Raw genomic sequence first — 16,267 nt, 5'->3', positions numbered from 1 at the left:
TAACGCTTATGTATATATGTATATACAATGTTTCTTAGACACCAACAAGCTTTACAAAATTATTTTCTCATTTTTACTATCTTTATATTTTATAGCATTTCCTAAAATTTTCATTCAATAGATTACTTCCTTCAAGAATACTTTTAAAAGGGGTCTTAATGACAATCTGATGAGACCTTGAAGGTCTGAGAATATATTTGTTATACCCTCACGTTTAAGCGATAGCTTAGTTGACTATAACTTAGCTTCAAAGTTTCTGTTTTTAATATTTTAAAAATATTTATTATTTTCCTGTCCTTACTGTTGCTCCTAAGAAGTCTGACATCATTCTGATTCATTTTCTTTGTGGGTAAGCTGCTTTGCTTAGAATTTTCTCTTTGCTCTGGAGTTCTTAAATTTCATTAAAATATCAATAAGTATTCAATTTTCCCATATCAGCCTAATTTATACTCCCTATATACCCTTCCAATATCAATCTTTCTTTGAAGGTTCTCACTTTTTTAAAAAAATATATCATCTTCCCTACAATAACTTTTTTCTCTCCTGTTAGTGAAGTCACTCAGTTGTGTCCAACTCTTTGCGACCCCATGGACTATAACCTACCAAGCTCCTCTGTCCATGGGATTTTGCAGGTAATAATACTGGAGTGGATTGCCATTTCCTTCTCCAGGGGATCTTCCCAACCCAGGGATCGAACCCAGGTCTCCCACATTGTAGACAGACGCTTTACCGTCTGAACCACCAGGGAAGTCTCCTATTATATAAATGCTGTCTTTTCTATGTCTGAATTCTTTTTTTTTTTTCAATTTATTTATGTTTATTTATTTGGCTGCATAGGATCTTAGTTGCAGCACGCAGGCTTAGCTGCAGCATAGCATGTGGAATCTTAGTTCCCTGACCAGGGATTGAACCCTCGTTCCCCACATTGGAAGGAGAGTCTTAACCACTGGACCACCAGGGAAGTTTCTCTAGCCTCATATTTACTAATTTTTGTATTTTTTCATCTGTATTCCTTCTCAATATCTTCTAGAAAAGTTTCTTGACTGATCTTAGGTTATGTCCATTTTGCTGTTTATATCATCTAGTGAGTTTATTTCAATTATGCATTGAATAGTCAGTAATCCTACTTGGCTCTTCATAAATGTTTGTTTCTGCTTCATTATCAATATCCTCTTGGGAACATTTATTTGGCTTATTGTTGTTGTTCAGTTGCTAAGTTGTGTCTGACTCTTTGCGACCCCATGACCTGCAGCATGCCAGGCTCCCCTGTCCTTCACTGTCTCCCTGAGTTTGCTCAAACTCATGTCCATTGAGTCAGTGATGGCATCCAACCATCTCAGCCTCTGTCGCCCACTTCTCCTCTTGCTCTCAATATTTCCCAGCATCAGGGTCTTTTCCAGTGAGTCGGCTCATCATATCAGGTGGCCAAAGTATTGGAGCTTCAGCTTCAGCATCAGAACTTCCAATGAATATTCAGGGTTAACTTCCTTTAGGGTTAACTGGTTTGATCTTGCTGTCCAAGGGACTCTCAAGAGTCTTCTCCAGCACCACAGTTCGAAAGCATCAATTCTTCAGAACTCAACCTTCATGGTCTTTATTTGACTTGTATTCTAGTAATTCTTTCATCTAGAGTAGGTTTTAATTTATTTTCTTCCCAACTGTCTAGGTACTTTTCCCTGTGAGGTCATTTTCTTTCATGAGTATCCATTATCTCAGTGGGTAATGGAAGGAGAATGAGGTGGGAAGTGTCAAAACCTAGGCTTTAGCTTGTATACCACTCCTGATGAGTGAGACAGTCCAACTTTGAATATCCTTATGTGTATTGCTCTCATCAGAGGGCTTTGCCCCTTGGCGAACTTCTCTATATCCAAGGCTTTGTTCTTTTCTAAAGATGTATTTGTCTAGCCCTCTGGGTAAAGAGAAAGCCTATGAGGAAAGGTAGGAGGAAACCCTTTGATGCTTGTTTCTTGAATCAGAAGTTACTGGGTTTTTTTCAATCCAACTTTCCAGTAGTGTTCCCCTGTGAACCTACTTTCTGGTATTGTAGGAGAGCTGATGGGAAAGGTAGTGATCTACTCTGGGCAGTGGTGGATAGAAAAGAGTCCAACTCAAGATTTCTCCCCAGATCTACTCTCCATGTTGGAAGCCTGGCCCTCCTCTGTCCAGGGCTTCTATCTCCCTTCTTTATCAAATCGTAAGTATCTCCTGACCCTCCAGGGATTTCTGCTGGTTTCATTTTCATTTTTTTTTTTCCACCCATTCATTTCTTGTTTCTGAGGTATCTTTAGGCTTAGGTTGGCATGGGAGGTATACTGTGCCACTTTGTCATTACACCAGGGATCATTTTGTAACAGCCTACCTTAAAGCTTGAAGCCTACCTTTAAGCTTTGTGTTTCCAGCAATTTAGAGCAGAAGATATTCTTTCTTGAATGGTAGTAGTCTGGAAATGAAGGTGTTTAGCCTGAAGAACTATAGGCAGAAATAAAAGCATAGGATAGGCAAAGCAATGTATATACATGAAAGAGCAAAATAGGCATTTTACTGAAATGTTGAAATTTACTTTCAACATACTTGTATTTAATTTTACAGTCACCTGGGAATCTTCTTAAACCTGGAAACAAGACAAGAAAAACTTATTACAAGTTGCTTTTGAACACATTTGTGGGAATACAGATGATTCATAGGGAAATTGAGTGCCTCCAGAAATCAAAGTTAAACTAGAAAAATTAATATGTAAGCCATATATACAAAAGTCACCTTAACAAGGCAGAATGTCTCCCAGGATAAAATCAGGAACAGCAGGACTTGACAGTAGTTTATATTTATTAGACAGTATTCTTATACCTAAAGTTAGAACATGGCCTGAATATTGACAATGGTTGTTATTTCTAGGCATAGACTTGTCTGTGTTTTCCAGATTTTTTATGATGAATATTCATTACCTTTGTAATTGGAAAAAAATGATTTTATGGGATTTTCATAGGGAAATCTTCATATAAATATACAAACCTCTACCAGGATATTTGCTGCAGCATTGTTTGCAATGTTGAAAAAGATCCAAATTTCTATCAGTGGAAGAACTGTTCAATAAATTATGATAGACCTACATAATAAATATCATATAAACAATAAAAGTGATGCTGTAAGTCTATATTAATGTAGAAAAATTTCAAAGATTCACGTTAAGTGAAACACAAAGTAGGTTAAAAGGTGTGTCTGACATGAGTCCATTTTTGCAACCAAAAGTAAGTGCATGGAAATTTTTTGAAAAATATATGCTAGAAGTTACCTCTCGGTCTTAACAAATAAGTTGAACAAAGTTAAAAATCAGCAACTCTTCTTTGATTCTTCAGAGAAGTGAGGTCACAGGGCAAACCACTGCCCCCAAATTGGAGAGACAGATGATAGAGAATTACAGCTTAGCTAAATCAGAAGCTCATGAGCAGAAGCTTCTGCAGGAACCAGTGCCTGGTAGAAAACCTTAAACTGTAACTGATGAATGGTTGGAGGCTCAGTATGAACAAGTCTGAGAGTTAAAAAATCCAGAGGACCTAGTCAATGGGACCTCCAGAAACTCTACTAAATCCTGACAGTGAAGATTGGAGAAAAATCCCCTGTTTAACCCAGAGGACTGGGGAAGGTAACCATTCTGAAGTAGAGCAGAGCCTTCTGTTCTTCTTAACAAATCTACCCTCAAGAGAAACTATTTACCAAAGTCTAACACGCTGGAGTTTTATCAGGGCCTAACCTGCTTGAAGGAAATACCCAACTCCAGTCAGCCCTAGCCATCCTGTCCCATCTAAGGTGAGGTAAGGGTCAGGGGTACTGGCAAGCATTGGTAAAGTTCACAGTCCAGAGGTACAGGTTCTCCAAAAGATGAGACCTAATCACAGAGCTGTAAAATGTTTCCCCTTCTCCCATACTTCACTACCATACCACTAGGGGCCTATTTGCCAGAGTTCCTTTCACCTAATATATCATGTCTGGATTTTAATTTAAAACTTACAAAGCACACTAGAAGAAAAGCACAGTTTGAAGAGGCTGAACAAGCATCAGAACCAGAGTAAGGTACAGTAATGATATTGTAGTTAAGATAATTACAATCATAATTAACTATGATTAATATGCTAAGGATGTTATGAAAAAGTAGACAGCACACAGGAATACTGTATAAGTGAATTTTCTTTAAAGAAGACTTTTCAAGAGAAATCTTAAAATATTTTGAACTAAATTAAAATGAAAATAGGAACATCAAATATTTTGAGCTGCAGCAAAACAGTGTGCTTAGAGGGGAATTTATAGCATTGAGTGCACATGTTAGGAAAGAAGCTTCCACCTTTGGAAACTAAAAAATGAGGAGCAAACAAAATCCAAAATAATCAGAAGAAAAGTAATAATAAAAATTAGAGCAGAAATTAGTAGAGAAAAACAGCAGATTTAACTGGGCACCTTGGTCAATTATGTGTTTATGTTTTTAAGTACAAAGCCAAATGTGTAGAAATATTAACACCATATTCAGGATCATGGTTTCTCTGGCACATGAAGGAAAAAAAGGTCATTGGTTAGGGGTACAATGGAGAAATTCACTTTTATGTGTGTTTGTACTATATATTTTTAAGTTTTGCTTTTTGGGTTTTTCTTTTCTTTTGTAAAGAGCATATTTTATTTCTGCATATGCAGATTTTTAATATTACTATGTTTCTTGCAATCTGAAATATCAATAATAAATACTGAAACAACTTTAATAGCCCTCTAGATAAAGTCCGGGGAACCTAATATGGATTACAAACACCTTCGTGGTTTCTCTGACCCTACTTACCTCTCTAATCTTAACACTTCGAGTTTGTACATAACAGTCTCACCAGGCTGACCAATTTTCCTCAAAAGACCTCATTCCTTCTCTCCAGCACAGCCATTCCTCCTCCTTTATCACCCATCTTTCTCTTGATATTAAATCTTTGCTTAATTGTGCATATCTTTAGGAAAACTTCTCTGGCACTTTTTCTTTGTCTGGGTTGAATACTTCTTTGTCCTTCCAAAACATTTAGCACTTTCCCCATCACTTACCACTTAATCATATGGTATTGGAACTGTTGATTTACTTCTCTATAGCTCCCATTAGAATATAAACCCCAAAAGTACAGAAAGTTATGTCTCACTTATTCTAACATCCCTGGCCTCTGCTTAGTACTTAGCAATAATAGGCCCTCAATAAATATTTTTATAGAAATTATTTAGTTAATTAATGATAGTCTGGCTTATTTAGCATTCTTGAGGCAAGCTATAATTTTATTTTTAATGTGAACCCAGTTTTCTAATCAGTATTTAGTTGGAATCATAAAATATTACCATCCCATAGTGTGGTTAGAAATTATTTCCTGGAAACAAATAAATAATGAAACCCAAAACAGAAATCATTACCTGGAATAAAATTCTCTTCAGTCATTCATATAACAAAGTTTGGGTTAAACTAGGTCTTGCTGTTGTTTTTAGGATTAGCTCATAGTAAGTGTTCATCAGATTGTATAAACCATTCTTAGACAAATGTGATAAAATTCTTAAAGTTGCATTTTGTTTTTATAAATTCAAATTTTGGACTATAATAGGTATTACTCTCATATATGGTAAATATGTACTGATACCACTGCATTTAAATGAATCAAATAAAAATGCCATTGTTTCTTATGTTTTCTTCTTAGCTTACCCTTTTGCTTCATTTTCCCTAGAGTCTGTGTGCTGCTAACTAAAGATTGTGATTTTTGAACAGCTCCTAACCTCATTTGTTAAAAAAAAAAAAAATTATACCTTAATAGAATAATACAACTTTGCTTTTCAAATAGAAGTTTATATAGCAAAATGTTAGCAGCAGTATTATCCCTGAATGGCAGAGGTCGAAAGTAATTTATCTTCTTTGTTATACTTTCTTATGCTTTATATATTTTTGAAATTTTTAATGAAAATATTTCAAATTATATATTGTTGAAAACTGTTCCTTTGGGAATTCCCTGGAGGTCCAGTGGTTAGGACTCGGCATTTTCACTGCTAGGGGCCTGGGTTCAATTCCTGGTGGGGGAACTGAGATCCCACAAGCCATGCAGCATGGCCAATAAATAAATAAATGAAAACTTCTTAAAATTAAAAAAAAAATGTTCTTCTGATAGTTGCTATCTTTTGTAATTCATCAGTATCTTATCATCCCCTACTTTGATTGTTACCTCTTTGGAGACAGAAACATATATGTATTCATTCATTCAACATTGAACTTTTTTTAATATTTCTAATGGGTCAAAATGTCAGACCTCTTGGGATACAAAGAGACAGATGCATAAACAGATCATTATAATACATATGGTAAATACAATGATAGAGTAATAAGCTTAGGATATTATGGAATTTGGGGAAATGGCACATGATGGCAATATGGAAGATTAGGAAAAGCTTTCCTCAGGGAGATAAAATATAAACTAATTAAGTCAGTAATGTTGTTGAGCTGTAACAGAATCCCTGACTAAGGATGGTTGAAGCTAAGAAGTTATTCATTGCTTGTCTAACAAAAAGGCCAGGGGCAAGTGTACTCAGGGTTGCTCTAGTAACTTAATGTCATCAAAGATGGGGTTTTACTTATCTTCCTCCTCTATAATTCTTGGTGTATTGTCTTTTTGGTCCCGTGGTTATCACCTCAGGGTTGCCAAAGATGACACTAGCTCTAAGCATCACATAACACATCAAGGCAGGAAGAGAAATTTTAATCCCAGTCACCCCTGTGGGAAACAGGAAGAAAGGGTACTGGGGGGATAGGGAGGTTTCTGTTTGTATATATTTTTAATTTTAAAAATTTATGAGATAAAGTAAAAGAAGCAATATGTTATTGGTCCTGAATTTTTTCACATATTGTTCCTTCTGCCTGGCATCCATGGTCTCTTGAAACTTTCTCACATATTGTATCTCAGTGCCTCATTTATAGTACCTGGCACATAGTAAGTAGTGAATATTTTTGAAAGTAAAGCAAAAGGCAGAGCAAAAAGAGAAGCAGCTGAACACAATAAGCAGCTAATCTCCCTAAAATATATTGTCTAAAATCAGGGAAGGTAAGTAATAAGGTGATTACAATACATGGTAGGTGCAAGGATAGTGTTAATTACAAGATACTAGTAAGATTATGCTCAAAATACTTCAAGCTAGGTAGGCTTCAGCAGGACATGAACCCAGGACTTCCAGATGTACAAGCTGAGCTTAGAAAAAGCAGAGGAACCAGAGATCAAATTACTAACATTTGTTGGATCATAGAGAAAGCAAAAGAATTCCAGAAGAACATCTGCTTCTGCTTCATTGACTCCATGAAAGTCTTTGACTGTGTGGATCACAACAAACTGGAAAATTTCCAAAGAGATGGGAATAACAGACCACCTTACTTGTCTTCTGAGAAACCTGTATGTGGGTCAAGAAATAACAGAACCAGACATGGAGCAATGGGCTGGTTCAAAACTGGGAAAAGAGTATATGACAAAGCTGCATATTGTCACCTTGCTTATTTAACTTACATGCAGAATTATGCAGAGTAAATCATGTGAAATGCTGGGATGGATGACCCACAGACTGGAATCAAGATTGCCAGGAGAAGTATCAACAACCTCAGATACGTAGATGATACCTCTCTACTGGCAGAGAGTGAAGAAAAACTAAACAGCTTCTTGATGTGGGTGAAAGAGGAGAGTGAAAAAGATGATTTGAAATTCAACATTCTAAAAACTAAGATCATGGCATCTTTTTCCATCCCTTCATGGTAAATGGAGAAAAAGTGGAAACAGTGACAGATTTTATTTACTTGGGCCCCAGAATCACTGTGGATGGTGACTGCAGACATGAAGTTGAAAGACACTTGCTCCTTGGAAGGAAAACTATGACAAATCTAGGTGCAGTGTATTAAAAAAGCAGACACATCACTGACAACAAAGATGTGTATAGTCAAAGCTATTATTTTTCCAGTAATCATATATAGATGTGAGAGTTGGACCATAAAGAAGGCTGAGCACCAAAGAACTGATGCTTGCAAATTGTAGTGCTGGAGAAGACTCTTGAGGGTCCCTCAGACTTCAAGGAAATCAAACTAGTCAATCTTAAAGGAGATCAACCCTATTCATTGGAAGGACTGATGCTGAAGTTGAAGCTCCAATACTTTGACTACCTGATGCAAAGAGCCAACTCATTGGAAAAGAGCCTGATTCTGGGAAAGATTGAAGGCAAAAGGTAGAGGAGGCAGCGGAGGATGAGAAGGTTAGAGAGCATCACCAACTCAATGGACATGAGTTTGAGCAAACTCCAGGAGATAGAAGGACAGAGGAGACTGGTGTGCTACAGTCTGTGAGGCTGCAAAGAGTCAGACACAACTTAGTGACTGAACAGCAGCAACAAGATTACATAATGTTTTTGCTATTATTTTACTTTATTATAGTAAAATTTTCAGTGTCTTATTTCATGGTATCTGCCACCTAAACAAATTTATGAGTTGATGCTGTTTCTTCTTACCCCAGGACTTGGATTTCACCAGAATAAATGAGACTGCTACCACAGATTCTTTCAGGCTACAAAGTTCAGTCTTCTAAATTGTTGGTTTAGAACATTAAATAATTCCCTTTCCTGAAAGAGGTAATGCAGACTCTAAAACTCTTTAGTTCCACTGGAATGATTTCCAATGATATTTTAAAATCTGGTTTAACAGAATTTGGAAACGTGGAACCACATGACTACCACCTTACTTATTGTTTCCAAGTGTATTTAGTGTATCCTGGGATATAAGCCCTGAATTTCCTTCAGATTGGGCCTAGATATGACAACTGAATTTAAGGTCATGTTGCTGAAGCATGAAGTGAGCAAAAGCATTTTACAATGGTCTTTCTGGTATTTTCAACAATAAATCCCTAAGTGGAATTCAAAAGTGGACTGATCTAGTGTTAGATTAAGTTTTGCCATATTATAACTGTTTTTTTGCCTGTTTGTTTGTTTATATTATTCCAATAGGCCCATGAAAAGAGCCACTAAAAGACTAATGCTGAATTTATGGGTACTTTTTTATAACTGGTGTGAGTTTGATGTCACACCAAGAACCTACTTTTGGTAACTTCCTCGTGCTGTAAGTCAAGTTAAGGAAACAAAAGGTACACGACCAAAGGCCCAATTATCAGAGTTCGCCCAGTCCTTAACTTACCTTGATTGAATACATGTAAGAGATCTTATGAAGGCTGACTGAACATCTAACTGAAGCAGCATAGGAATATCTGGGTACCCACCCAGCTGTGCCCAGAGTGAATGCATTGATGTCTTCTCTGTTATTGGGTAACTCGAAGTGGATAGATCTGCATTCCAGATGGCTTGCAGTTGGTCGTCTTTTCTAGAGAATCAGAGAGCACTCCTTAAGCGTCAGACTCTCCTGAGCTCCAAAGCCATTCAAGATATAATTCCTATCATCCTTCCTTTTCTTCACCACCACCGATAGAGCTTCCCTGTTCTTCCCTTTCCACCTGTCCTATAGAGCTCCCACTGGCACTGAGGAACTTTAGTTATGATCACTTCAACTGAGAGATGGATTAAAAAAGCAGAATTTGCAGAAATAACTTTTTTTTTTCCTGAAAGTTGCCTTTCCATGACTTTATCTACTAATACATTTTAAACAACTTTCTAAGCTTCATGGAGTATGCATTCCATATTCAGGCTATTGCCCTACCTCCACAACAATCTTTTCCCTTTCTTTCCCAAAGTTTCTACCTTTTTTTTTTTTAAGAAAATGTTTCTAAGTTTCTTCATTGTGTATATTGAAATAATTTGTTTCTTACTAAGGAAGAATCAACTTCATTTTTTAAAGGAACTCAAAACTAGATGTTAAAGTTTTAAGTAGAAATAAGCCTTTTGCAGACTAGCTAAGAAGATTAATACTTGCACCACCAATATCCACTGCACCATATCATAACTGTGGAGAAGGGGAATCTCTTGGGCAGAAAAAAAAAAGTATTAGGTTCCATTTATTATCCAAAGAAAGTTTAATGTCAGTCTTTCCTACCACACACCTAAATTTATTGAGAATGTTATACTTCCTGTTCTCTTCTTTCAGTAGCTTTGAACATGGCTGTTGAACAGATTTGGTAGAGGCAGGTATTTGCTTTTTTTCAATGACCAAAGGGGTAGGTTGATCGAGATTCAGTTTATATATCTCTTGAAGCTAAAAGTAAATAAATCAGAAAGAGGAAATCATGAAAAGAAATGGCCAAAGTCTTTAGGATGATCTTCTGAGCTGGCCCTAGTTTCCTCTTCCAAATTCTCTTTCTCCATGCCTTTTCTCCCTTCCTCTGAGCACTCTTCAATCAGTACCCACCTCCAACACACAGTTTCAGAGTTGGTAGCCATTAACATATAAAGACCATGGTCCTGCTTTAAGTTCTAGTTTTAGTTCTCTCATTTCCTAGCTTTGTGACTTTGGGTTAGTTGCCAATTTCATTGGCACCTCTTTCTTCTCATTTCTAAAACAAGAATAATAATACAAGGTTGTTGTGAGAGTTGCATAATATGTTTGGAAAACTTCACAAATTGTGAAGAAGCACTGTGCAAATGTAATGATAGCTAACATTGACTGTCAGATGCTTTCTATACGTTAACTTGCCTGCAGTGTGGGAGACCCGAGTTTGATTCCTGGGTCAGGAAGATCCCCTGGAGAAGGAAGTGGCAACCCACTCCAGTATTCTTGACTGGAAAATCCCATGGATGGAGGAGCCTGTGGGGCTACAGTCCAAAAGGTTGCAAAGAGTCGGACACGACTGAGCAACTTCACTTTCACTTTCATTTAATATTTACAGTCTTATAAGATAGGTGCCATTATTATCCTTGTCTTACATATGGGGATATGAAGCTCAGAAAATTTAAGTGGCTTGCCCAGGGTCTCTTAGCTAGTATGTAGTAAAGCCAGTCTGGTAGCAGAACCAACTTCTGGACCACAATTCTGCATCCGTGTAAGGTATTTATGCATTTCTACCCTTTTATTCCTTTTGTTTTTCCCTCTCCTTTCTTAATAGCGTCATACCTACTTCATTACCTAGATTCTAGCTTTCCTGACCCCAGACCTTTATTCATCTTTTGAAATGCCCTAGACATTGTCATTTCTGTTAGACAGCCCATGACATTGCCAATTCATCGTGCCTTACTCCATCTACCTTGGTCATATTTTCCAAACCCAGAACTATCAAGAATATCCATTTTTAAGGTGCGAGAGTTTTAATATTTATATATTGTAACCTAGAATGTAATTTCTGGACAGTTCCCTGATGGCCTAGTGGTTAGAATTCTCGGCCTTCATTCCAGGCCTGGGTTCAGTCCCTGGTTGGGAAACATGGCTGTGTGGCACAACCAAAAAAAAGTAACTTCTAAAAACTTCACAACATGTCTATAATAAGAAGTTTCTCTGTACCTTCTAGAGTAGCAAGTAAGCTAATCTTGCTAATTAATTACTTTAGTGAAACAGAATGATGTACAAATAGAAAATATTCCTAGAACTCCAAAAACTTTGCAGAGCTGCATGCTGGAGAAAGTAAGGGCAGCGTGTAATTCCAGAGCAAAGAACTCTTATCTCAGCTCTGTAACTTTTGGAAGGTCACTATCACTTCCAAAAGCAATACTGCTGGTTATCAGAGTGAATTCACCCATTCACACTGGGTGAATGTCAGAGTTTAACAGGATCTTCTGTGCCTGGTACTATGTAAGCAAGTTAATTAACTCTTATCTCCTTTTTTGTAAATGCTTGATATTAAAACTTGCTTTCTGATAGTTTTGAGGAAAGAAGTAAACACTAAGAATCAGTTGGAGAGCAATGACTTCAAGAGGTTTCATACCTAGAGGCTGGTAAATGTGGGTTGACTAGGAAGGAGTTGAGCATTTCTGGAAGTCTCTCCCATTCTTACAGGCTTCCAGGTGGCGCAGTGGTAAAGAATCTGCCTGCCAGTGCAGGAGATGCAAGACACGTGAGTTCAATCCCTGGGTTGGGTAGATCCCCTGGAGGAGGAAATGGCAACCCACTCCAGTATGCTTGCCTGGGAAATCCCATGGACAGAGGAGCCTGGCAAGCTCTTCTGGGTTGCAAAAGTCCATAGGGTTGCAAAAGGGTTGACACAACTGAGCAACTAAACACCACCATCAATAGATATAATTAAGTTAAGGATCTCAAGATGAGATCATCCTGGTTTAATCAGATGGGTCCTAAATTCAATGATACATTGGCTTTATAACAGAAAAGAACAAAAAACACACTGGACAGAAGGCCACGGAGAAGACAGAGGCAGAGACTGGAGTTATGCAACGACAAGCCAAGGATTGTCTATAGCCACCAGAGTCTAGAAGAGAAGCTTGGAAAAAATTTCTCCCTCAGAGGGTCTGGAAGGAACCAAACCGTAAGAGAACACATTTCTGTTGTTTTTAAGCCATGAAATTTGTAATATGTTAACAGCAGCACAGGGCATTAATATACATGGTATCTCTAGGGAACTGTTATTAATAGTTTCAAAACCTGCCCCTTTCACTTTTCTTACAACAGACTGGGGAGAGGGAGTAGAAAACAGATTACCTGGCTGAAAAAGTACATCATTTTCCTTAGGCACTGATTCCGTTTCTGCTCTAGAGAATTCTGCTTCTCTGTCCAGATCTGCATCACCTTTTTTTGATAATCATCAATCCTCTTCAGCATTATGTAGAGGTTCTGGGTCTCATAACTTCTTCCAGTATCCTGGATGGCTAGTAATCGTTTAATTATGTTGTTCCTTGGAAAAATTAACAAGAATTAGGTTGATAAAATTTCTGACGCTAACTCAGCTAACCTGGCCTCAGTTACTTCCCATTCTCATCTCATCCTTAGTAAGAAGAGATGGTAGAGGGGTGGCAGGCTTGCTTAATGTGACCATCATCTAGTTCCCTATGTGACCAAACTTGCAAAACTCTATATGACTGTCAAATATTTACTTAACTCCGCACAGAGTTTTTAGTGTTACAGTAGTATTGCTTATTATTTTTTAAAGAAAGTTAAGTCACACAGTCGTGTCCAACTCTTTGTGACCCCATGGACTGCAGCCTCCCAGGATGGAAAATTCGTCCATGGGATCTTCCAGGCAAGAGTACTGGAGTGGGCTGCCATTGCCTTCTCTTAAAATACAGTAATATTTTAGTAGTGATATATATAAGACATATAGAAGGTATTTAATACCTTGAAAAAGACTGTCCTTGCCTTCAAAACACTTACAAGCCAGGTTAGAAGACTCATAAAAATTAACTATGTCAGATAATGAAATAAATGCTAAATAGCAGTTGATCTGTTTGAGCTAACAGGAAAACATAATTAATTCTAACAAGAGGAATAAAGAAGGCTCCATAGGAAAATTTGAATACAATCTGGAGGATGTAGTACTCTCTGTTTTTTGTGCCACAACATTTGGGCCTAGATAGTTTTTTTCCATCCCCATTCTACAGGGAGAAAAAGGAATCTGAACAAATTTTCAAAAGTCACATAATTAATTAATGACAGATTTAGGAAGCAAACCCAGATCTTTCTTTCCACAATACCGATATTTCTCAAAGTGTGGACCCTAATCACCTGGACTGATTCATCTTGTGGGGAGGAGGGAGGGTGGTACTTGTTGAATATGGGGTACCTCCCCAGACCTTTTGAATAAAAAAGCTTGGTGGTAGGCTTCAGGATCTGTATTTTAAACAAAATCTCAGGTAAACCTTACAGCCACTAAAGTCTGAGAAAAGGGGAATGAAGAATTCCAGATTGAGGGAATACTATAAATACAGGCAAGATGATGAAAGTTATATTTTGGGAGTGGTGAATAGTATGGAACTTTTTAGACCGCAGATATGTGAAAGGATACATATTGGAGGATAAGACTGAAACAGCTGGATTATGAAAGGCCTTAGAAAAAGGTGTGTTGTGGTGTTTGGATCTAGGGGGAGGTGGGCCATGGGAACACACTGAAGATGTTTTTCTGAATGAATGTGCTTTTCATATAGAGAGGGGCTTCCCCAGTGGATCAGTGGTAAAGAATCTGCTTGCAAGCAGGAGCTGGAGGAGACACACGCTCAGTCCCTGGGTGGGGAAGAGCCTCTGGAGGAGGGTGTGGCAACCCACTCCAGTATTCTTGCCTAGAGAATCCCATGGACGGAGGAGCCTGGCGGGTCGCGAAGAGTCAGGCCAGAAATGACTGAAGCAACTTACTGCCACACATGCCATACATATATAGAGAGAGGTTGTGGGGGGAAGGGAATAACATTTAGGTCTCCTTTACAGGTTGTAATTAATAGTATAGAATGTACTGTATATATGGATCATTTAATACTTAAATATATTAGCTTTCTAAATTATTTCATTTTAAATTAATTTTCCAATAGCCTCCAGGCAGACACTTTAACCTATGAGCCACCAGGGAAGCCCCTCATATCCCATAGGTGATTTTTATTTTTCTACTTCTATGATCATATTTATTACATGTGTTTTTTCCCAGTTTTTTTATTGAAAAGTATAGTTGATCTACAATGTTGTGTCACAGCAAAGTGATTCAGTTATTTATATATATACATGTGTATAAATAGTATAAATATTATAAATGTATTTACATAGTCTCTTTCAGATTATTTTCCATTATAGGTTATTGCAAGATATTAAGCATAGTTCCCTGTGATACATGTGTTTTTAATCACATGTAATCATACACAGGCATCTCCTGCATCATTTCTCCATGTGTTACCAAATTCCTATCACATCCATTCCTATAAATAAAGGTGTTCTCAATTAAGCAATTGGGTAGCATTCTAATGACCATATTTCATATGGATTTGAGATATAAGCAACTGTGTATATTTATAATTGAGGTATTCACTGCAGATGGTGACTGCAGCCATGAAATTAAAAAACGCTTACTCCTTGGAAGAAAATTATGACCAACCTAGATAGCATATTGAAAAGCAGAGACATTACTTTGCCAACAAAGGTCTGTCTAGTCAAGGCTATGGTTTTTCCAGTGGTCATGTATGGATGCGAGAGTTGGACTGTGAAAAAAGCTGAGCGCCAAAGTATTGATGCTTTTGAACTGTGGTGTTGGAGAAGACTCTTGAGAGTCCCTTGGACTGCAAGGAGATCCAACTAGTCCATTCTAAAGGAGATCAACCCTAGGTGTTCTTTGGAAGGAATGATGCCAAAGCTGAAACTCTAGTATTTTGGCCACCTCATGCGAAGAGTGGACTCATTGGAAAAGACCCTGATGCTGGGAGGGATTGGGGGCAGGAGGAAAAGGGGACGACAGAGGATGAGATGGCTGGATGGCATCACCCACTAGATGGACGTGAGTCTGAGTGAACTCCGGGAGTTGGTGATGGACAGGGAGGCCTGGTGTGCAGCGATTCATGGGGTTGTAAAGAGTCGGACACGACTGAACGACTGAACTGAACTGAACTGACTGATATTTATATAAAATTGAGATATAAATTTAAACTAAGTTTAAGGTGTATAATGTGTTGATTTGATGATACATTTATATACTGCAATATGATTACCACTGTAGTGTTAGTTAATCCCTCTATCATGTCACATTTCTTTCCTGTGATGAGAAAAATTGAGATCTGGTCTCTTAGCAACTTTGAAGTTTACAAACATAGTTTTGTTTTGTTTTGTTTGTTGCACTGGGTCTTCATTGCAGTGCATGGGCTCTTGGTTGCAGTGCCTGAGATTCTCTAGTTGCGGAGCACCGGGTTAGTTTCCCCTCTGCAAGTGGAATCTTAGTTCCTGGACCAGGGATTGAACCTGTGTTCCCTGCATTGGAAGGTGGGTTCTTAAACACTGGACCACCAGGAAGTCCCTATAAATACAGTGTTGTTGACTGTAATCACTATGCTATGTATTAGATCTTCCCAATAAGTCTTATTTTCCACATCAAATCTTTCCTGCCGTTTTTCTCTCTATTCACAGTCTTTTAGATTTTTCCTGTAGTTTTTCCTTATTGAAATTATATGTCCCTACTTGGAAAAGTTTGCAGTTTCATTTCAAACTTAGAGATTTTATTGTTTATGTGTTTTAAAATATAATCCAATATCTAATTACCCAGTCTAGTAGCAACCACTGAGGTATCTCATTATTTAAAATTTTCTATCTAGAAACATTTTTGTTCATTTCTTCCTACCACTTGTTCCCACTCTTTTAGCAAATTGTACTTATATTGATAAAATACTGCCCTCATTCTAATAA

At 37.6% G+C, this 16,267-nt stretch overlaps 1 protein-coding gene across 1 annotated transcript in view; it reads right to left on the bottom strand.

Annotated features, from left to right (window-relative positions):
* Window positions 1-2,589: 2,589 nt before the first annotated feature.
* The window catches only part of FAM186A (family with sequence similarity 186 member A), an 86,548-nt gene continuing 72,870 nt past the window's right edge, over window positions 2,590-16,267 (bottom strand). Inside the window, exons 8-11 of the mRNA XM_052640547.1 lie at window positions 12,602-12,794; window positions 10,062-10,213; window positions 9,206-9,388; window positions 2,590-2,611 (exon numbers count right to left, since the gene is read on the bottom strand). Of these exons, the coding sequence (XP_052496507.1) occupies window positions 2,590-2,611; window positions 9,206-9,388; window positions 10,062-10,213; window positions 12,602-12,794 (550 nt within the window). The remainder of the gene's footprint in view (window positions 2,612-9,205; window positions 9,389-10,061; window positions 10,214-12,601; window positions 12,795-16,267) is intronic.

This window comes from Budorcas taxicolor, chromosome 5 (assembly GCF_023091745.1).
Source record: "Budorcas taxicolor isolate Tak-1 chromosome 5, Takin1.1, whole genome shotgun sequence".
NCBI lineage: Eukaryota > Metazoa > Chordata > Mammalia > Artiodactyla > Bovidae > Budorcas > Budorcas taxicolor.
This window is presented reverse-complemented; position numbering and strand designations above follow the sequence as displayed.